Raw genomic sequence first — 23,379 nt, forward strand, 5'->3', positions numbered from 1 at the left:
TTTTTGTTTTCTAGTATTGGATGTTAAAATCAATGTATTGGGTTATTAAAAGCATTAAAAAATGAAATGGTATAAAATAAAAAATAAAGTATTAGTGTATTCCATGTTTTAAGAGTAATTAAGTTTTGTGAAATATTTTTAAAGTTATATGCTTATATGTATGCGTGCACTGGATTGTGATATAAAAGGCATTTCTTACTCAGGGTCATGGTCAAAATAGTTTGAAAATTACAGTTCTAGGTAGATCATATTCCAGTGCAGGCAGGAATTTGCAATAGGTAGTCTCCATCTTTGCCTTGAAGATTTCATATGACCTGGGGAAAGTTATCTCCATTTCATTTTGCTATCTGAAAAATATTCATCATCTCTACAAAGCTGTGGTCTGAGAATCCTTGACATAATGTCTGTGAAATATCTTGTAGGTCTTAAAATTGAGATAGATCCATAATTTTATCAGTTAAGAAGTGGTTGTTGATTGCCTAGTGTGTCCAAGTACTGTGCATGATGAGTTAACAGCATGAATGACAAGGAGGCTCTCCCTGGCCCAGGGCTAGAACATACCTGCATATCAGAGGAGGCAGTAAGGCTTTTAGAAGTGCTATGAGAACTCCAGCACAGGAAAGGTTTAGCAATGGGAGGGAGACTGTCTAGGGGAAATTGTTCAGAAGGACTTGCAGAGTTAGAGGTTAAGAAAACGAGAATGTAGAGGGTCTATTTAAACAATCCCAACTTCATTTTATTTATTCATTAAACATGCACATGTATTTTAGTACCTACTATGTCCTTGAGATATATCTGAACAAAATAAAGATCCCTGCCTTCATGGAATTTACATTCGACTGGGAGAAATACAGTAAGCAATAAATATAACAAATAAGTAAATGATCTGCTAAAAACAGTAAGTACTGTGGAAAAAACAGTAGGCTAAGGGCGATCAGAAGTTGGGCTGCCACTTCCAATTTTAAATGGGAGATATTAAGTGGCCTGTATTGTAATCTAAACATAATATTAGTATGTTATATACAAATTCTATTATAATACAAATTCTTAAACTATTTCTACGTAATTAGAATATCCTGGTCTGCAAACCTCTCTAAAACCATAGGTCCTTTAGCTGCATTGACACTTGGCAGCCACTAGGGCAATAATGGGCCATTTCTGAGCAATATGGGGTGAGGGTGAGGTGTGAGAGATGTGGGAACTTATGCACACATTTCTCCTCCAGGTGTTCCGCAGGGGCATCTCCGTTAAGGACACTGGCAAGACAGGCGGCAGGTGCTTCTGTGTGACCTGGACCAAAACGTTTTTTCCCTTGGCTTCCTTCCCTTGGTATGTTCTCTCCCAGCAGGGAATGGGGTAGAGCAGGGAAATGAACTTTAGCTTGGCCTTTCGTTGTCACCCGGTGCACGTTCCAGCCGAGGGATAGTGGTGAGGCTGGCCTTGTCTTCCCGCCCTGCCGCTAGAATTTTGGGTGCTGTGAGAGGTTTCCCGCGGTTTCACTCAGCGCCTGAGGTCTGTACAAAAGCCCCTCCAGATACTTTCGCTTCCCTTGTAATATTTAGGGCTTCGCCAAGATCCAAGCATTCACCTTGACGTTCGGGTTTCTCGATCCTTCCCACTCCCAATCTCTGCAGGCAGATCCCTGACCCTTCTTGTCTTTGGGACGCGCGACCCCATCCCGCCACCCTTTCTCGCGCAGGAGCTGCCTGCCTTTTTCCCACAACTGGTGCTGGGCGGCGAGGCGGGATAGGGGCGCGCGCGAGTTGGGCTCAGGTGGTTGCGCATCTGGCGCCGGAGCGCGGCCCCGGCGTAGTCCCCGTCGCCGTGGCGGCCGCGGGTTCATGCTCTCCAGTTTGCGAGCTTGCGAGCTTGCGGAGCGCACTCTCCCCGCGCGGGGGCACCAGAGCCCTCGGAAGTGTCAGGCACTGCGGTGCATTTTCTCAGTTCCCTTTTAAATGACTGCGGAAAAACGGAGTCTCCGAGCCTCAGATGGGAAGACGGATGCTCAGACAAGGCTTGCGAATGCCCCGCAGCCATCATTTAACTGCGCTATCAGAGCAGTTAAGGTTTGTCACCGGGTGCTCCCGGATCGACTTGTTTGTCCCTAGTGAGACCCGGAGAAACTGCCCGCGCCGGGTTTCTCGATAGCTGGATGCATGTCGTGCTCGGGGCAGCGCGGGCGCAGGGCACGCGTTCGCGCACACCCGCGCACACAAGAAAACGCGCAAGGTACGACAGGGGAGCAAGGGCTCGGGGTGCCCCGCGTGGGGGTGGGCATCGCGGGGAGCCAAGCTACGATCTGGGAATGGCTGCGTCCTGCCAGATTGAAGAATGAGAGAAAATGACGCGGCGCCACACATCGGACAGGCCACGGCTGCTGCCGCGCATTTCGGGAACCCAACACGCGTCAGGCGCGCTCCCTTCCCCTCACATGTCTCTGTTTCCCAGGCGTGTGATGCCAGAAAAAGGCAGGAAAAAGACCCACTTAGAGAGTTAGAGTTACGTTTGGAGACTGCCCTCCCTTTTCAAAAGCACCAGTACCAACAGGAAGACCCTCCAAAACCACGGATCCCCAAATAGATGGCCCGGAATGGGGGCGGTTATCCTTGGTTACCAATGCCTAGCACGTTTTGGTGTTTACAATATTTATTTATTTTTAGGATAGCTCGTCCTCCCTTTTAGGCAGGATGGGAAAGGAGAACGCAGCGGGGAGGGAGAAGGGAGGGAGGATTCCTATAATAAGCATCAGCGCATTTTTCAGAGCTGAACCGGGCCTGTTTTCATTTCAAAAGAGCAGACGGCCTCTGCTGCGATTGTAGAAGAGACCGCTGTGTGAACTAGGGACTGGGAGGCGTCGAGCGGCGGAACGGTCCATGTCAGAGGTACCTAGATCTAAATGCACGCACGCGCGCGCGCGCGCGCGCGCACACACACACACACACACACACACACACACAGGCACGCGTCTACGAGGCCAGGATGTGTGCGTGTGTGCGCGTGTATGGACTCCCACATGCTGCTGCTGTCTGCTTCTGGCCAGTGGCACCGATGCCTTCCTCCTCCCCGCTCGCCCCCAGATTCCCCTCCCCTCCGCGTCGCTTTTGTCTGGAGGGTGTTATGGGTTTGTGTGTGTATGAGCGTGTGTGTTTTTGGATTTCAGACTAATTTTCTGGAGTTTCTGCCCCTGCTCTGCGTCAGCCTTCACGTCACTTCGCCAGCAGTAGCAGAGGCGGCGGCGGCGGCGGCGGCTCCCGGAATTGGGCTGGAGCAGGAGCCTCGGTCGCTCCTCCGCTCGCGCTCTCGGCGCTCAGTGCCCAGCGGCAGGAGGAGCCTGGAGCAGGCGCCGCCGGCGGGCGGGAGGCGCCGGAGCCCGGGTGAGCAGCGCGGACAGTGCCCTCCGTCGTCTCGGCCCTCACTGTCCTCCTGGGGTGGTTGTGGTGGCTCCCAGTTAGGACGCACCGCGCCACCTGCCCGCGCGCCCCCTGCGCCCAGCGGCCGTGGCGGAATCTGCAGCATCATTGGGGGCCCCGTCGCGGAGCCATCGCCGCCAGCCGTCCCAGCGTCTCCCTTTAAAGGGTCCTTCGCCTGGCCTGTGCCATGGATTCTTGCCTCGGGAATCCTTGCCTTATCTCCCCTCCCTCAACCTCGGGCTTGGAGAGAGGGTGGGGACCGTGGTGGCCCCGGCAGAGTCAGTGCCATCGAGGGGCAAGTTTATTTCTGGGGCTGGAGCTAGATACTCATCCATCCACAGTCTCCCGGCTGGGGTCGGGGTGGGGGTGACGCGAGTGCGGAGGGAGAGTCCCCAATTCGTGGTGTGTGGAGTCCGGCGTTCAGTGTGTCTGTTTGTCCCCAGCCTCGAGGTACGTCCCGGATCCCAGCGCGCGTGTGGCAGGGAGTCTGCGTCCGAGAGAGTCCCGGCAGCGCCGCCGGCCGGTGCCCGGCGCTCCGGGCCATGCAGCGGCGGCCGCAGCGGAGCTCCGAGTGGCGGTAGCGCCCCCTGTGAGGCGGCGGGAGATGCCCCGGCCACTGTGAACAGCCGCCCGCCAGGCCACGCTCAGTCCGGGACACGCTTGGCTCTGCGCGCCCTCGACAAGCATCGAGTAGGGCAAGCGGCGAGCGCAGCAAAGGCCGCCCAGCACGGGCCAGGGAGGCCAGCCGGGGCAGCGCGGTGCACGTACTCAGCCTGACTCCTGTTGGCGCTGGCGGCTAGGGATGTCGTCCTGGACGAGGAGGCATGGACCCGCCATGGCCCTGCTCTGGGGTTTCTGCTGGTTGGTTGTAGGCTTCTGGAGGGCTGCTCTCGCCTGTCCCACGTCCTGCAAATGCAGCGCCTCTCGGATCTGGTGCAGCGACCCTTTTCCCGGCATCGTGGCATTTCCGAGATTGGAGCCTAACAGTGCAGACCCTGAGAACATCACCGAAATGTGAGTTCCTGGTGCTCTTCCTCCTCCTCCTCCTCTCTCCCAGGCCCTAGGTCCAGGGCTAGCCAGGCGGTCTGTCCTGGGCATGAATGTTGTCTCAAGTGTGAGCAGAAGTCAGAGATGAGAGATGCAGGGCTGGGCCATCTGTCAGTTACCTGAGTTACCTGTCTGTTTCAGTGGCTGGAGGGTTGCTAATGAGGGAATAAGTGTGATAGTTTTTAGTCTTAAATATATATGTCACTAATGTAAATATATCTATTTCTTGTGGGAAGGGATTTCATACTCACTTTGTATTTCAAAGCCCTGCTGGGTGTGCTTTAGGTTTTCCTTACACAGTAACACAGTTCCAGGCATTTTGGTTTCATAAGGTGCTACCTGTATGTTGTGCTAGAAGTTCCAAATATTTACTAGAAAGGAGGTAAAGATAATTAACTTTTGGAAATCTGTTGGAGGAGTTTAGAGCCTTCCCCTTAACGTCTTTCTCTGAGACTTGGAGTTCACCAATTTCCCTTTTCATTTGATTGATCAGAGTTTGCTTAGGAGATTGTATTCAGCGATGGCCTTGAAAATGATCTGTAAGAGGAGAAGTTCTGAGTGTAGAAATGCACTTGCTCAAAAGAGAAAATGTGATCGTGGGAAGCCTAAAAGCTTGTTCTGATTTAATTTGGACTTGACTTTCCAGAGATATCATTTTGAGACCATTTGGATTATAAATCGTAATTGCCCATTGACTAATTTCCCAAGGCTAGGTTGGATGATAAAGTGGTGTGTAGTGAGTGCTCTGATGAATGCTGCCTTTCACATGGGACTCCTATGTCCCTGCAAGTGTTTGAGCTTGTCCTGGTCTGATGGAGATGCAGAATTGTGTATTTCTGTCCTCTTCTGATGCCTTGTGACAAATACATTACTAAGTAGGAATTCACCATCTCCTGCATTTCCCTGCCACCTCTACTAGAGGGGTTTTGTTGGTCCCTAGAGACTTTGCCATTGCATTAACATGCAATTTTGTTCATCTGTGCAAAGGTTTGTAAGACAAAGTTTCCCCTGGTTGTTCTTACAGAGCTTGATACTAAGGTAGGCAGCTTTCAAAGTAGGGCTTGGGCTGTGGCCTTCCGGTTGGCGAATGCGCATGCATGTTTTCCTTCACAGAGAACGCACACTCTGCTTCTGCCAACGTAGTTGAGCGATCTAACCTGTTTTTGAATGTAAGTAAGAGGCCTTTTTTAGTCCAGATGTTTGTTCTGGTGATGCTGGTTTTGTAAGCTTTAGATAGCAAAGGAAATGGTAACAGAACAGAGGGGAACGTGCAGGCCTAGCAGAGCTGAGCTGTGCCAGGAGCAAGCAGCCAACTGTCAGGCTGGATCCAGGATGATCGGGTCTCAGCCTTTCGGCAAGGCTGGCAGCAGGCAGGGCTGGAGAGGAAAGGTGGGTAAAGTCCCACCTATGCTGGCCCTGGGGATGGGGGTTTGTCCAGACTTTCCAGGCTGGTCAAAGTGTCTGTGGCCTTTCCTCAGGCTCTGTGTCTTTTTCATAAGATGGGGTACTCAGCAGTCAGATGGAAGAAGCCATATGGAATTCAGAGCCTTTCAGACCATGGGGAGTGCCTGTATACAGTCACATGTGGTTTTTAAATTCTGTGTTAGGTGATAGATCTATCTATAAGCAAGGAGGAAATGAGATAGGGCCCATCATTTCATTTTAATATTTTTTTTCACGTTACTATTTTTAAGGTCATAATGAGAGATAAAGAAAGCAAGACTCTATCAAGTTTAAGAAATATTATTTTAAACCCAGTGGTCTAAGCTGCCTGATGTATATGAAATCAGTAGATCTGAGCAGAGCTTTCTTATACAAGTTCTCAAAATTGCTGTTGTTATGTTTCTTTTATATCTGATGGCATCTTCCTATTTTCAGGCTTCTGAAAGCTGATTTAAAAAAATAATCTTTACCAAAGCATTTATTAATGGTTATTCATTCAATATAATGACCTCCTAATTTCTACTCTTTTTTTTTTCTTTTGATTTGAGAATCCATTGAGCAAGAGAGAGAGAGGGGTGTAGGTTCAGGGTTCAGGGTGAAGGATTCAGGTAATAATGCTTGTCAGGCTAGTATAGGTGAGCTTTGGGAAAAGATAGTTTTCTCTGCTCTGTCCCTCAGCTTTGTTTGAGCTAGTGGGAGCCACAGTGACTTTATCTGCAAAACGTATCAAAATTCTTGTTTGGAAAGCACTTCGTGTAATTATTTTGAATTCTGCTGTTTCGATATCAAAATGACATCAGTGGCTGAGCCTGTTTCACTTTCATCCGTGTATGACACCATCTGTGGTCTTTTTCTTACATATTAATATTTGCTTGAACAGCTTTTAGATTCTTGGCCAGTGGATACCATCTACAGTTGGAACCAAATTACACATTTGTTTGTTTTTTTGAACTTTGTCATTAGACCCAATGGTATTCCTAAAATAACCTATGTTAAAGTTCTGGTTTAATGGGGTTCAGCTGAAATTGCGTGTTTCTGTTTTTTTTAAATGGGAATGATGTAAGTAAATAAACTATAATTAGAACTTGCTGAAGCAACAGTTTACTGTACATTTAACAATGGCTTATCTGTTGATGTCTTTATATTGAGGGGAAAGTTACAATCACTGTGCCTTTGAGGGTTCAGAGAGAGCCCATGGTAGAACATTTCTAAGATATATGTACAGATTAATTAAGAGATAGGATGTTATTTTTTGCTTCTACATGCATATTGCAAGCCAAGCTGATGTTTTGTTTTCTGAGTCATTGTTTGTGCCTGTTTTATTAAAAAAATCTTCCTGTCACAGTACCTGTCTCCTACTCTACCTACTAGTGTGCTCTAGGTAGACCTATCTGTCTGTAGATATACATCACACTGCTGGTAAGTGCCATCTTGTTATTTGGAGATGGTTATACCTGTGCTAATTTAAATTTAAAAGTAATACTATTGTCACATATAAATGGAATTCAAGAGTAAGGCCAGGGTTGTTGAATTATGCAAACAGCCATTTAAATGTCTCCATTGTCTCAAGTGCCAGAATGCATTGCAAAGCCCAAGTTCTGTATCACCCTAGTGGTAAAAGGCATGGTTAAAATAGGTCATGCTTTTTTTTTGTGGTCAAAATCACATAACATAAAATTTACTATCTTAACTATTTTTAAGCCTATTGTTCAGCAGTGTTAAGTCTATTCACTGGTGTGGAAAGGCATGCATTTTTATATGGCCTGTTTTATGAAGATACATAATGACCTATATTTTGAATTTCTTGGGTGATGTTCTCTGATGTAGGGGTAATATTTGGAGATAAGTCTAATATTTTTCCTCTTAGTACAACATCAAAAGAATTTGCAGCTTCTGCTGCCAGTGTCATACGTGTAGATTATTGTTGGCTTGGTAAAGTGGCTGTAATGTTATGTCATTAATACTTTGATTTTGGCCCTCTCTTCTTAGTAAGCTTTTCACTGCAATTAATTGTACTTAGAAAAATGAAATCCTGTTATTCAGAAGGATTGAGTGAAAGGCATAAGATTTTATTGCTCTGATATATACTTCTCAGCCCCTGCACTGGGGGTTCTAGAACTTTGGATCGTGCCTTCCATGCATTTAAGAATCACAGAATTAAATTTTGAGTGTTGTTACATAAGACACTGGACTTTTTAATAAATAAGGTGGTCTAATTTACATCATTCATTATTTAGAACATCCTGCAAGCTAGAGTTGAAAACATGCTATCTTCATAGTGAAGATATGTACAGAATTCAGCTCAGGGCAACCATCTAAATAAAGTCTTCTTAGTTTCATATCTTCAGTTTCTGCATTAGGAGGTATTTATTACATTGGGTAAAACAGTTGAAAAGCCTGTGACCCTTTTGACCCTATTTTTCTTCCACCTCCCCCTCTGCTTCACCTCTCATTGACTATACAGGAAGATGTGTTTGATTTTTTTCTTCTCCGAAAAGCGATATTTCCTTACGGGAATTCAGAGTACTAGCGTTAAGAGAAGAGCCTGGATTATATGTTATTACAAGCAAGTATTGGGAAGTTGAGATAATGTGGTCATAGCTCCCCAGAGCTGAGTTTAGTTCTGTTTAAAATCTTTCACTGTTTCTATCCCATAAACCTCTGTTTGTGTCTGTTTCAATATTCCCTTGTAAAGACGTTTTCTCAGCTGAAAAGTTGGCCTAACAGCTGAGAGTTGAGGTCTTTTTCTCTGTAGCAACATTCTGTATGATCTCTTTGACTATATCTAGGTTGCAGGAGTATAAGGCCTAGAGTTTTTGTTTAGCTTGGGAAGGGTAATTTCTTCCTTTTTTTTTTTCTTTTCCCTTTATTGCTTTCTTTTTCTTTTTCTTTCTTTTTTTGCCTTTAAGACAAAGTAAGTGTGTCTAGTTTTAACTCATTGCTTATCTTGCCTGATAGGGAAAGAAACACTATCAAACCATTCTAGAATACCATACCCTGACATTGTCCATCAGACCACTTAACCACTACTTAGGGAGCTTCCTGTAGCCTCAAAAACTATAGGGTGGAAAGTGGCATTGAATCTTCTGCCCTTTGGAGCAATGACAGATTATTCGTTCCTACTGATGTTATAAACAAAAATTTTATAAATGTTATACACGTTTATAAAATCAATTGGGTGTGTTTTGGGAGAGATTATTTAGACTGGGCAAATTTTTTTCCTTGTTGGAGGTGTGTGAGAAAGAGAAAGAGAGAGGAAAAAAATGAACCTTGGATTATGAATAGCTGATCGGTCATTTTCATAATCGATTTGGTCTCGCTGGTTTAAAAACATCCCCGTTCCCTCCCACTCAGGTGGCAAAGATCTGAGTCCTGCAGGGGCCTGATAATTTCAGCTCTACATTTGATCACTGATCGATCTCCATTAAAAAAGGCAAAGGTCCTACATAATCAGGGTGGCTTCTCACCACTTAGCTTTGCTCCCTGGGTTGTCCAAAGGACTGAGAAATCATAAATTAAATCATAAATATTGATCTGGGAGATGAAGGAGGGAATGCTCGGGAATATTACAAACCTGAGAAGAAGAGTAATGTGCAAAGCTACTAAGTTGATGTGTTTCAAAAGATCCATATCTTATAGAAAAGTGGCCTTGAACAGCCAGCCCCCTTACTGTCTCTGGGACAGAGCTGGTCAGATGGCCAGATGTAAACCAAGGGCTTTGGATTCAGTGCTCAGACAAAGTTCTCCCAGCTCTAAAGTTCCCTTGAAGCTTCAGTTTTGGAGCTAATGGGGCTTATGCATCAGCTCTGATGCAAAAGGTGGTGTGGAGTGCACAGAGCCTGACAGTGTGAGAATCCGAGGGCCTTTGGTGGTATAATGTCATATGGGCATGTTTTCAATGTTTCCCCTGAATTCCCCAAACCCTGTTTTTGTAAATGTGAGCTGCTGATGTAAGATGGATGGTATGTTAGTGCTGGGCTGATGAATCCAAGGTGGAGGATTACTTAGAATCAGGACCAGAGAAGGAGCCTTTTATTTTACTCTGCTCCAACCCTCCTGCGTAAACCAGAGGCAGGGAAGAGAGGTGCCCAAAGCCATGACTCATGGCAGACATCATGGGAGTTAAAGTGTACAGCGTAGAGAATAGAGTAAGAAACATTGTAGTAACTGAGCGTGGTGACCGATGGTGGCTATACTTACTGTGCTGAGCATTTTGTAATGTATGTAATTGTTGAATCACTACACCCGAAACCAATATTCTATTATGTCTACTGTACTTTAATAAAAGGAAAGGATCTGAAAAACAACCAAAAAAAAGACATCACGGGGACCTGGAGCTCTTTCTTCCAGCTTCTAAAGGAAGTGCCAAGGTGGTTACGTTAGGGCACCACCGCCCTGTTCTGTGTCCTTGGACTGAGCCTGACTCCAGCCTACCATTTGAGAAGCATCAGAGGTGCGAAGACAAGCTTAGTCTGGCTAAGTCGATGCAAACCTGGCCCATCTCTGTTAGAGACAAAGCAATTAGAAAGAGCATGAGCTGCTGATCCCAAGCAATGACCTTAGCCTCACATAGGAAGAAAAACCCATTTTTTTTGTTTAGTTTACTGTTTTTTGTTTTGTTTTAATTCCAAGTCTTCCTCTTCTCTAAACAATTCATACCCAAAAGTCAGGCTGCAGTTGGAGGACTGGATTTGGAGGGAGGCAGGGCAGAAGAGTAGGACGAAGGGTGCAGCCCCTGGAGTCTGTGGTGAGGTCAGTGGGGAAACCCCCAGCCCTCTGTACAAAGTCTGAAAGACCTGTGGCCAGAGTGTACTTAGTCTTTCTTGCCTTCTTTGTCCCCTCCTGACTTCTTACTGCCCCAGGACTGAGGCTGAACTCAGTGAGCAAGCTGAAGGATTGTGGACTCACATCCAACATTCATTCTGCTACCATTCTGTGGCCCGCTCTGAGACATACCTCTGGTCTCACGCAGGGCATCTCCCCAGGGACCTGGGAGCCACCTACAGACATCTGCTTGTTTAGGTTTAAAACCTCACTCTGAAGTCGGTGGGAAGGTCTGACAGCCTCAGAGGGACTGTCAGGTTGATTGGTTGGCCCGGGCTCTCTGGTTGAATGGAGTGTAATTCAGGGTAGGACTGCACTGAATGTCTGCCTCAGGGCTTTATCTGCTCAGCCCCACTTGCCCAAATTTGGCCTTGAGATTCTAGGCAATTTTAGAAGTGTAGACATTCAGATAAATGCTCGCAAGGTAAACAGCATAGAAGTGGAAAGGAGGTGGATGGGGGGTCACCTCACTTCTTTACCCCTCTGTCATCATCTCCTTCTCCACAAGGTTACCCTATTAGAAGATAGATGATGGAATATGACATCTTGTACAATGGAATTAAAATGTTAATGATCACATGCCCTTGAGAGTCCCCCTTTTTATTGCAAATAAGGACCTATTGCTATTTAGTATCCCGCCCTTTGCCGTAATCTTCATATCCCAACAATTCTCTGGAAATATACCAGAACTCTATGTCTGTGTGTACACTGTGTCTATGAATATATAAAATACATGCACAAAACTCCACTAGGTGTGGTCTTTAATTGAGGACCTTAATTTCAGACTTCCTTATCTTCGACTAAAATTTTCCTAATAATTTAGGACTCATTTTTTTAACCCCCCAGACTTTTGTTTTATTGAGATATAATTGACATATAAATCATATTAGCTTTGGGTGTACAACAGAATGATTCGTTATTTGTATATACTGCAGAATGATCACCACTGTAAGTCAGTAAGCATCTATCATGGCACGGAGTTACACCCGTCTCTCCTGTGATGAGAACCCAGGTGGTCTACTCTCTCAGTGAGTTTCAAAAATACAGTATAGTACCAACCACAGTCCCATGTGTGCACTGCATTCTCATCCAGACTTTCAGTTTCGCTTTAATCATTCTGGGTTCTGTCTATGAGGCCCTGCCGGGAGGTCTCAGTGAGTGATGGGAAGGTTAGTGCTTTGACCCCACTAGCCATCCTGGTTACTCAGAGACCCATTGTATCTTCTTTGATCAGTTTTCAATGTAAACAATAATATTATAAACTCAGGAATTTTTGAACAATTCTGTCACAGAATTTTAAACCAAGAGATAACTAGAAATTTGGCTTTTCACCTCTGCCAATAGTGCAATCTAAAAAGATAGGCTCTTCTAAACTCTAATTACTGTCTCAAAAGTTGTCTGTTTCATGTGCCCCAGAGACCCCTGCTATGGGGTGGCCTAGGGGCCTGTGCCCGAAGCCTCTGACCCTTCTCTCTGTGGGGCAACTTGCTTCCATTCCCCACACACACATAGGGACCAATGCTGTTCCCACCGACCCGGGCCTGATGAGGCTACACAGCCTTGGAGGTGGGACATACAGGAACCTGGCGTAGTGGAAAGGGGCCCTACGTGGTGGGGGAAGGGCGGGATGTGGGGATTATATTTGCCTGTTACAGTGTGAGAATGTGGGGTCCTGGGCGAGTCAGTGACTCTCACCAGCCTTAGTTTCCGTATCTTGAAACTGTAGATGAGGACTTGGATGGATGCTAACACAGGGAGGCTCCGTGGCTTTTAATCAGTCAGCCATGGGTGCGAGTTTCCCTTTCTCTTTTGAAATTCACCCCTGCTCCTCCCCACTTCCTTATGTACTTCAGAATCGGCGTCAAGTGATCCATATGTTTCTCTACCCTTCTGTCGCTTCTTTTTGCCTCATTCCTCACTCCCTCCGTTGAGATATCCTTTTCCTTTGGCCTCAAGGTCACTGCACTTTCCTGTTTTCTCCCTTTCCTCCGGCTGCTACTTGTGGTCTCCCTTTTCTCTGTGCCTCCCCTTAAAGTTGATGTCCCTTAGGCTTCTGTCTGGGGGCTGCTTCTCTTCCAGGGCTGTGTCACCGGCAGCTATGATTCTATTGCCTTCTGCATGCTAACACTGTCCTGGTCTATGTCCCCTCTGGGCTTAGAGACCCGACTATCTACCTAACATCCATCTTGGATATGTCCTAGTGTGTCATTCTCAACATTTCCAAATTAAAGTCAACCTCACTGCCCCTAGCCCGTCTCCAGATTCCCTATCTTAGTGGATGGTACCACTATCCATACAGGAATACATGCCAGAGACCTGGGCTCCTCCCTCTCTCTAATCCCTATATTCATTCAACTGTCATGTTTTGCCAATTCATTTTCCTGTATTCCTCAATTTCTTAAATTTGTCCAGTTGTTTCTATCTCTGCTGCCCACATTCATTCGTTCCAATTACTGTTTCTTTCAACAATAGTCACTGGGGTCTACTGTGTCATGGCTGGGGTATGGTAGTGAGCAAGACGGACCTGGTCTCTTCTTACCAAGCTTGCAGTCAGGGAGGCGAAATGAACATCAAGCAAAAACTTACATAAACAAAAATCCATCCCATTATCATTTTTCCTAAAATGCTACACCACCTACCTGACATCCTCAACTTGGTCTGTTTCCTCTCTACCCTCAGCCATGCTGTGCTGAAGTGGGCTTTCTAAAATGCTGACCTCAGCCTGTCACTGCTTCTAATTGTCCCGTGGCTCCCCATGTCTCTTAAGTTCAAAGTTGTTTAAACATTTTTTTTTAATTTATTAAAAAAATCAAATTGTCATTATATCGGTCTTTGATAAGGCATAAACTATCTCATGGACCAACTACACAGATGAACGTTGTAGCTGCTTTTCTACACCAGCAGATCCATAAAGAAGAACAAATGGTAACTGGAAGCTTGCTTGGTGAGCTTGGAATTAGAGCAAGGGCTACTTAATTCTGCATTTAAAATGTTAAATGGCATTAAACTAGGCTTGCCTGAGGCATCCATCTCCATAATGAGAGCGCCTTCACAAAGGGAATGCAGAACTTGAAGTACTTTGGCCCAGATCGTGTCCCCTGGATGGACACTCCTTTTCCTCTCCTTCATCCACTGCCCAGCACCAATCCTGATTGACACATTCTTTCTTTGGGAAGGTTAATACCTTTAGCCAAGTCTTGCTCAAGCCTGAGAGCCTTTCAGATTCTTTAAAGTGATTTTGCACATCTTTTCTCTGAAACTCATTACTTTTACTGTATGGAATTTCATTAGTAATTAGCTTCTTTTTTTTTTAAAGTAATGTTTGAATGTGATAAGAAATGCAAACAGTACAAAGGAATGTATCATGAAAACTCTCTGTGCCTCACGGACTCCAAACCTGCAATCCTTCAGCCTCCTCTGCTTCCAGAAATAGTCTGCTCACATATATGAGCACATGTATATGGCTTTTTTGTTTGCACACAGATGAGAATGTGCTGTACCTATCCTTCTATTCTACCTCTTGGTGTTTTTTTATGTAACATTGATCCTAAAAGTGTTTCTATATCAGCATATGTATACGTCCTCATTTTTCACAGCCACCTTGCAATCCATTGAATGAATGGACTGTACTTTAACCAGCCCTCTTTGTGAGCAACATTGTGTTCAAATTCTTGCATACCTGCATGATTTTATCTATAGAAAAAGTTACTAGAATTTTGAATTGCAGGGACATTTGCAAGACATTTGTGATTTTTGTAATTTTGGTAGATATTGCCAAGTTGTCTTGCAAAGATTTCACGTCAATTTATTCTCCCACCAACACTGGAAGTGCCTGTTTTTTCAACAGTAAAGCCAGTACTATTTGTTATCAGAACTTTAGACCTTTGTCAGTCACATTCCTGGGAAATAACATTTACCATTGTCTTGTTTTATAATTCTATAATGATGATCCAAGTTGCAAGTCTTCTTATATGTATGTAAGGCATTTGTATTTCTTTTTCAGTGAACTTTGTTGTCATTATCTCAGCTATTTTCTTTTTCTATTAGGTTAGAGGTCTTTTCAAAAACTTGATGCATAAAATCTGTTCAGTAAAAAGAAATTTTATATTTTCTTAATGCTGTGCTTGGCTTCTGATGTTGATGATGGTTTTTCTTTTTTCGGTAACAAAATTAATTTTTTTGTGGTAAAATTTATTATTTCCTTTATGGCTTCTATGTCATAAATGTGGTTAAGAAGAAGCTTCCCGTCTTTAAGAGTATAAAATAAGTCTCCTATTTTTCCTTCTGCATCTTTTACTATTTCTTGCTTCTATATTAATACTTTTCTCCATCTGGATTTTTAAAATTATAAGGAGTGAGGAAGCAAAGAAAAATGTCCCATTTTTTTTTCAAGGTAGCTAATCAGTCAGTCAGGTCTCTTGACACCATTGATTATATCATTCTGTCTTTCTCTCACTAATATAAAATAGCAATTTGGTTATATATGAAGATCACCTTTGTATTTGGACTTAGTGGGTTCTATCCTATTCTGTTAATTAGTCCATCTATTTACATGCTAGCACAACACATTTTATCTCCTAAGGCTTCATATTAATGTTTTTCCTTTATTTGAAGTATTAGTTGAACACAATCTCTTCTTTCAGACTTTTCAGGGTTATTCTTGCATGAGAATTTTTCCATATGAATTTTAGCAATTGGTTGTCTAGCTCCCCCCCCACATTATATTGGGGTTTTAAATTACATTTACATATTTAAGAACTTTTAACATGTCTTAAAGGCCCTGCATCCTCAAATTCAAACCTCTAACCTCATTTCTTGCTTTCTCTTTTCTTCAAAGAAATGATATAGTGGCTCTGGGCTTTTAGTTCTGCTCCTGAGCTCTCTGCTCACTGAACTACCTGGCTTCATGTTGTCTGTCCTCTGCCTGGAACACTGTTTTCCTGCCTTCTGTCTCTGGCTAACTTCCTCTGCCTCCCCAACTCTGGGCTCTGTGTCTCCACCTTGTGCTCTTATGGCCCATGTCCCAGCATCAGTCACGGAGCCCCATAAAGGCATGCCTGACTACTTGTTGGTGCAAATCGCTAGAATATAAACCATATGAAGGCAGGGCCCTTGTGGGTCTCCCTTATTGCTCTTCGCTGGTGCCCAGCACAGTGCCCTAGACCCCCACATGGCACACGTACGTGGGGATATACATGCGCATGCACTCTTTTACAAATCTATCACTTAGAACTCCAAATAAGAGTGTTTGTTAGTTGTTTGGGCCATCAATATGTAAATTTCAAGACATGACTTTTACAAAGTCATCATGTTAAGATGTTTGTTTAAATAAATAACCTTTATGGAATTAAATAGCACCATGTTGGCCTATGCACAGTAAGAAACCCATTCATTGTAGAGACATAGCATAGCTGAGAAGAAAGAAGGGCAAAGCTTTGATGAGCCAGGCTGATTACATATCCAACAGGAATGGGAGACAGGACAGAAGACAGGTGCACACAGGCCAGCTCAAACAACAGAGGGCAATCTGTGGGAAAAGAATCATCCCAGAGATGTCTGATCTCCAGCAAGCAAACAGGTCTCATGAGAAATTGGTGCCTTTTCTGTTGTGTAATAGCTAATAGTGGCTATCCCTACAGGTCAACTGCAGTTTTCTCTGTGACTGTATTTATGGTGCTTCACTTAAAAAGCGATTGTGGTGTGAGATTTCAGATGTGATTTATCTCTCTTGTAGTATGGATGGTAGGGACTGTTCATTTTTTCTTGAGCTGTAGACATCAGGAGTATAAGAAGATAGGGTGTCAGGTCCCATTTGTTGTACCATCTGACACATACACTTCTGTGCCTTGGCAGTCAAAAGATGCGCTGGGCTGATCCTTGGCGTGTTTCATGGGGCTTCCTTTGCATTTATAATAATTAACGCTATCACGCATCTTAAAGATTTTGATAGTTTTCAAAACTGATCATAAAACAACTGATAGACATATGAGATTGCAAGCCTTTTAAAAATGGAATGGGAAAGTATATAGGTGAACAGATTGTGTTGAATAATCCAAAAAGATAATTCTCCCTTGAGATAAATAACATCCAGTTATTTATGTTTGCACAATATGCATATAAATGAAAATAGTTTCAACTCCATGTGTATTTTGAAAGTCAATTTTTAAAAAAGTATGGGCATTATGGAGCCAGCATATAATGTATTAACTCTGTCAAGAAAAGTCTCGATTTTGGTTGTCATTGGCTCTCATGGTTAAGCCTGGGAGACCCTCTGGGATTTAACTCCCTCTCCTTATGATTTATTCTTTCAGAGAATTGCTCTCTCACCAATAAAAAGTGTCCTCTGGAGTTTAACTGTCTGGCACCTTGAGGGCGCTATTGAGCCTTTTATTCACCCCAACCTACCCTAGAATCCACTCTGTCATTCCTCTCTGCATTGCATTTTATATCTATACATTGTAGTTCAAAGGGCAATAGATATTCTATTGACAAAGTCATCTTTTTCCATGGGTAGCTGCAATGGAGGAGAGGAATTGACTATTTATACATGCATTGACTATTACTCTATTGTTGTATTGATTGACTGATCATTCATGTGGTTAGTTGGTCAATCAACAAATATGTTTTTAACATGTTCTCTCACCAGGCACTTTTCTGGGTCCTGGGTAACAAAACAGAGGCCAGCTCTTACCATTTATGGGGTCTGTTGAAGGGCACCAATAGAGATGTCCAGCCAGATCACTCCCACCTTCTCTCTGGAAGCTGTGTGGACAGTTTAGCCTGTGAGTCCCAACTCCATCAACACTACTGTAGGCAGTAGCCTAGGACTTTCCCTTCTTCTACTGCTGAAGTGTGCCTGGAGCTGTTGCCAGAAATAAGAGCACAAGAAAAAGGCTGTTTGGGCCTCCACCTTGTGGATGTGGCCCTGTAGCATGGTGGTTCTGAGCTCTGATAATGCCCTAGAATGGAGGGAGTTCAGGGTGTATGCCATGGGCGTGTGCAGTGGAGTGACCAGGCTATGGGGCTGCTCCTCCCAGTGCAGTGCTCCTGCCCTGTCTCTTCAAGGGACTTCTCAAGCATGGGGTCCATGTTTCCAGCAAGGACAGAATGTGCAGGATTCCTCTCCAACTCAGAGTATGAGCGTTGTGCTATCACAGACACACATAGACCCGCAGAGCACAGATCTGTCTCCAGCAATTGATGGGGATTGTTAAACATCAGTAGCTACCAGCTTCTACTTTCTCTATTTCCTGTGCAGATTTTATAGTGTCCCTGAAAGTTCTAGGTCTGAATGGCAATATTTTCAGAATCAGCTCATTATGATCAAATACTTTTTTTTTTTTTTACTGGCAACCTATGAGAATCCAAGGATTGTGAAAACTGTGCTTAAAAAGTTCCTTTCCTCATTAATTTTTTTTTCTCCAAATTGTAAAATCACTGAATATGGCAATGGCTGTGTATAGGTAGATTGACAAATTAGTTTTCCTTTTCTTTGGGAGCTTGTGTCAGGGGGTGATACAGGTTGTGAGTCAGGCTTGCTTGGTGGGTTGAGCTCACTATGAAGTCAGTCTGGTACTTTGGACTAGTTCGTAAAGCTCAGTTTTCCCGTCCGTAAAAGGGGACAATATTAGGACCTTCCTCAGTGGGATTCTGTGAAGTTAAAATGAGTTGATGCCTATAAAATGTTCGGACCACTGCCAGACACATAGTAAGAGCTCAGCTGTTAGTTTTTAGGTTGTGAGACTTTCCTCAGTTGTGTTTTAAAGGAAGAGGAGACTCCTTGGGGCTAGAGGCAGTTGCAAAAGCAGAATCTGCCCAGGGCATGGCCCTGGGCAGGTGCTGGGGTTAAGAGGACAGATGTCCAAGGGTGTTGGTTCACTTTTTACAACAGCTGCATGCTCTTCTGCTTTGTTTGCCTGTTAGTGGAACCTGGCGTGCTTGGCTGATTCGGGACATTGATCATTTGTGTGCTGGCCAATTAGGGGTTCGATTTGGCCACTATTATTCAGGTCATGGTCTTTGTTCAGCAACTTTGTTTTATTCCCTAGTGTTGGTCAGTTTTATTTATTAGATAGTTTGCAACAGTTTTCCTGGATTCTGGAGGTTATCAGTTTGTGCTCCATTTTGTCTGTGAACTGTCTTTCTCACTTTTTCATTGCAAAGGTTACAAAGACCCTTTTTTTCTGTAAATTGTGACAAAATATGCATAACATTAAATGTACTGTCTTACCCATTTTTACTCGTACAGTTGTACAGTTGAGTGACACAGAGGATATCGCATTGTTAGGCAACCACCACCACCATCCGTCTCCAGAGCTCTTTTCATCTTGCAAAAAGGAAACTCTGTCCCCATGAAATGGCAACTCCCCAGTCCCCACCCCCCAGCTCCTGGCCCGCAATATTCTGCTTCTGGTCTCTGTGAACTCGACTACTGCAGGTACCTCACAAATATACGTCCTTCTGAACAGGACGTATTTAATTCATTGAATTAAAGTTTTTATAGGAGATTTGCTTAGGGTTTTTAGATATGTTCACACTTCCTTTCTGCAAAATAGCTTCTTTTTATTGTGGCCCCACCCAAACTGCTTATGACTAGGGTGCCTTTCCACCAGCATCTTTTGCAGATTAACTCCAAAGAAAGGAATCTCTAACTGGCTATAAAAGTGACTAGAGGTTAACATGTGAAGCGTAACTGGTGAAGGTGAAGTTGGAAGAGTTCCTCACATTCTCTTACTCTCCTTACTCCCACAGCCTGCAAATGTTGGAAAATCGTGCCAAAATCAAAACAGACCTTCACGGGGCTCCTAAAATTTTACCACTTTGAATCATTCTCTTTTCTTGATGTTATGCCTAATGTTCATTTTCCCCTGTGCTGTGCTTGACCTGTCCTGAAGCTGAAGCAGAAATATTAGCTCCAAAATTTCTCTTTGCATGGGGTGATTTCCCCTGACCAGAGGCCAGGAGCTTTCAGAACTGTGTTGTGCAGGGATGAGTGCTGACACAAATGCTTGGAACTGTCAGGGCCTGGGTTAATCATTGGAAGCTCTTCACTGGTCAGAAGTGAGGTGCTGATTGGCTAAAATAATGGGGAAAGAGGAAAAGACATTTAAAAAAAGGTAATTTGTGTGTTGGACTGGAGTTGCAAGAATATGTCACTCTGTTACAGTCACTCTGAAGCATAAAATAAATCATGGATGATATTATTTACCAACTCACTTCTGGAAAACCACTTTAAGATAATTCTCTGAGTGTCAGCATATTGGTCATCATGGCCATTCAATTTGTATCGAGTGAATATTGGGAATGCCACAGTTATTCAATTTATCATCAGAATTTGAATAACTGATAATTATTTTACACGATAAGGTTAATAAGATAAAAATAAAAGAGAGGAAGGAAGGAATAAAACAGACTAGAACTCTAACTGCTCCTTCACATAGTGTCTGTAACTGAGCACAACATTTGTCCTCAACTTCCTGGCAGTGAAAAGAGAAGCTCATTATTAGGGAGGAGAATGCCCACTGATTCCACAGGAACATAGCTTTGTCTGTCATAATGCTCTGAAAGGAATTTCTTTTGCAGAGACAATGAGTGATGTAATTCACAGCTTTTATGAAAAATGCAGAAGTAGATTTCATTTTCTTCTTACTGAGAAAGCCAGTGAAAGTTGAAGGAAGTGACAAGGACATCAATTCTGCAAGGAGGCTAAAGTGGTCCAAGAATTTGATCTCCCAGCACTGTCTGACACAAGGCAGGATCTTAGTCTCCATCCCTTCATGCCCTTTGCTGAGCCAGGCTTTGCTAGAAGCTGGACTGCAGATGATTTAAAGTTATCCTTTCTGACCAGAGCCTGGAAAATTGTAATCTCTGTTACTGGTTAAGGCCAGATCTATTCTCTTTGGAAGCCAGACAAGCAGATGGTGGGGCTGACATCCTTTTACAGAGACCAAGCAGCCTGGCCTGTGTGCTCATCCAGGTGGAAGCCACCCCATCCACAGATGAAGATGAGGCTGGGAGGTACCAGTGGGCAGATCCAGGCTTGCCTGGACAGATGCTTGATTGAGACTGTGCAGTTCCACCCACAGAGCCCAGCAGACAAGGTTTTAGCCTCGAAACTGTTAGGAGCAGGTGTGCCCAGATGGCTTCCCGGCCAGAGGAAAAGACCTCTCAGCTTCCCAGGGTGCCCCCAGTTCCCAGAGGGCTGGCCCCTTGTGGGCCTGCCAGGATGAATTAGCTATAGAGTGCGCCCCCAGCACCCCAGTGAGCTGACTTGTGTTTCTGGTGGTTTCATACCACCTGATGTTAGAGGACACCTGCTCAAAGTAGAAATTTTGGCTTAAATTAAACTTAAGCTTCCTTCTTGATAGTAGTTTGGTTTGGGACCATTTCCTTCCTGGGGCACTCTGTTTAATAAGGAGAAACCATGTCATAGCCCATATTTTATTATTTGTCTTTCCATGTGCTGTGGCAGGTTACTGTGACCTATTGAAAGACTGAGACCTAATGTGAAATATTAAGTAGATTAGTTGGAAGGAAAATAGTTTGTTTTGTCAGGAAGAATCACATCCCTTGCCCTTCCTGGGACTGCATTTACCACAGTACCAAGTACAAAATTTAACTTGGTTACCTCTGTGTCAGCCTTAGTTTTTAACAACATAGGAAGTTTCTAAAGCTTCCAGCACAGGTAGAAGTAACTTAAAAAAAAAATTAAAGTATTTTTTAATTGTGGCCTCTGTGGCATTTTATTTGATGAGATTCATTTAAGGGATTTCTGTGCGTGGAGATGAGTTATCAGTGTAGCAGAATAGTTGGAGCGTTGAAGTCTCAGAGGAAATTACAAACAGAAACTAAGTCAGGTGTCATAAAATCTTTCCATGGGCCAGTGAAATGGTCAAGGTCAGTTGGGAATGTGACCAACTGGAAGTGTGCCCCCCAAATCCCAGGGACAGTGTTACTCAGCTTGCCCTGACTGGCCAGGAAAAAAATGTTAGTCCAGTTTGGCAGATCTTCTGTTTTTTTTTAAAGGGAATATGGAAATTCAGACTTTTAAAATGTGACATCTTCCCATTTTGAAAGTTGGTGGCTAATAAGAAAATATAAAACCATAAGGGACCCTGTGTTGACTAGATCCAGGCCACACGCTGTCACCGTGACTTCTGGTCATCAGTGTATAAGGTTTACATAGCATGTTATTTATAGGTTGGGATCCAATCTTAAGTCCACGTGGGAGGCCATCTTCATAAGTTAGATTAACCTTACATTTTCTTGTTAGAGACTGATGTGTTTTAGGTAGAAAGACAAATTTAAGTTTTTTTTTTCTCTATTATTAATTTTTCTGCTCATAAATTGTGGTGTCCCTTGCTGGGAACCACCATGTTGATAGAGTGATAAGAAAAATGCTATATAAATACTCAACATATTTATGTATGTGTATATGTATGTGTGTATATATATATATGCATACACACACACATTCATATAGTAAAAATTTCTTCATACTATTTGGCTGAAGTTTTCTTCTAAGTTGTGCGTTGAAGGGAACTCAGGCATTGTTAAATCCAAATTTCCTCTTCCACAGATGTGGTCAGGGGCAGCAGGGTGAGATAAAGCTTACCAGCTAGTTTGTGACCAAGCCAGGCCAAGCATTGCTGTCTTCTGCCCACTGCTAATAATAACTAGCATTAACTGAGGTCCTCATATGTGCTCAGGCTGTTTTCTGATTTTCTCAAGAACCCCATGAAGCAGTGATTATTATCGTCCTATTTTTACAGACAAGGAAACCGAGGCATAAGGACTTGGCCAGGTCACACAGCCGCTAAGAGGTGAGGTTAGGGGAATGTGTTTATCCCTCACATTACACCATGTATTATTTTCCAGGCATTTGAATTCTTAAATTCCTAGCATATTGGGGCCATTCTGCAGGAAGCTGCAGTTCTCAGAGCTTGGAACTGTGTGAGAATCTGAAGAAGTCTTCTTATTTATCTCCTATCATAGCTCCATGTAATACATGACAGCATCCTATGACAAGTCCTCATTCCTTTACATTGACTGTTGTTTTTAGGTGGTGATGAGTTGTGAAGGTCCATTTTGCAGAAATTTTAGATATTATTCTTTACTGAAGCAATGTGGTAGACTTACAAGGCCACAGTCCTAATGGTGTGGCACAGTGGCTGTGAGCTCAGAATTCAGAGGCAGGCAGATCTCGGTTCAAATCCTGTTTTGGCAGCTCTGTGACCTTGGGGAAGTGACCTGTCCTGGGTGGGCCTCACTTTCATCTTCTGAAGAGTGGGAACAGAGCACTCTCCTGGTGGAATTCTTGTGTTAGGAGAGACAATCCCTGGTCATTTCACACCTGGCGCCCAGCACTCCGTAAGAATTAGTGATGCTATGGGATCCTGTCTGTGGTCACACAGGAGCTGGGATGCGTATCCTACATAGCCCTTGCTAGAGGGCTGTTCAAATTCAGGTTTTGACCATGATTCTTTGCCATTCTTCACATCATGTCTTCATGGCCAGGATGGTAGACTGTCTTGTACAAATGTCCCTATAGATTGAGAGATTTCTATCTGGAGTCCCACTCTGGCCCATCACAGTATCACCTGCCCCTGCTCATGGACTGACTGTCAAAACTCTCAGCATTTTTAATGAGAAACTG

General features: G+C 43.9%; 1 protein-coding gene across 8 annotated transcripts in view; it reads left to right on the forward strand.

Moving 5' to 3' along the window:
• The first annotated feature begins 1,967 nt into the window (after window positions 1-1,967).
• The window catches only part of NTRK2 (neurotrophic receptor tyrosine kinase 2), a 311,589-nt gene continuing 290,177 nt past the window's right edge, over window positions 1,968-23,379 (forward strand). For 2 of the 8 annotated variants that reach the window (XM_037023528.2, XM_037023531.2), the window contains exons 1-4: window positions 1,968-2,229; window positions 2,762-2,882; window positions 3,161-3,374; window positions 3,854-4,424. In XM_037023528.2, the coding sequence (XP_036879423.2) occupies window positions 4,213-4,424 (212 nt within the window). In that variant the 5' untranslated portion in view covers window positions 1,968-2,229; window positions 2,762-2,882; window positions 3,161-3,374; window positions 3,854-4,212. The remainder of the gene's footprint in view (window positions 2,230-2,761; window positions 2,883-3,160; window positions 3,375-3,853; window positions 4,425-23,379) is intronic. The other 6 variants (XM_037023529.2, XM_037023530.2, XM_017665771.3 and 3 more) reach the window with 6 other exon arrangements.

The sequence above is a fragment of the Manis javanica genome, chromosome 2, assembly GCF_040802235.1.
Source record: "Manis javanica isolate MJ-LG chromosome 2, MJ_LKY, whole genome shotgun sequence".
NCBI classification, from domain to species: Eukaryota; Metazoa; Chordata; class Mammalia; order Pholidota; family Manidae; genus Manis; species Manis javanica.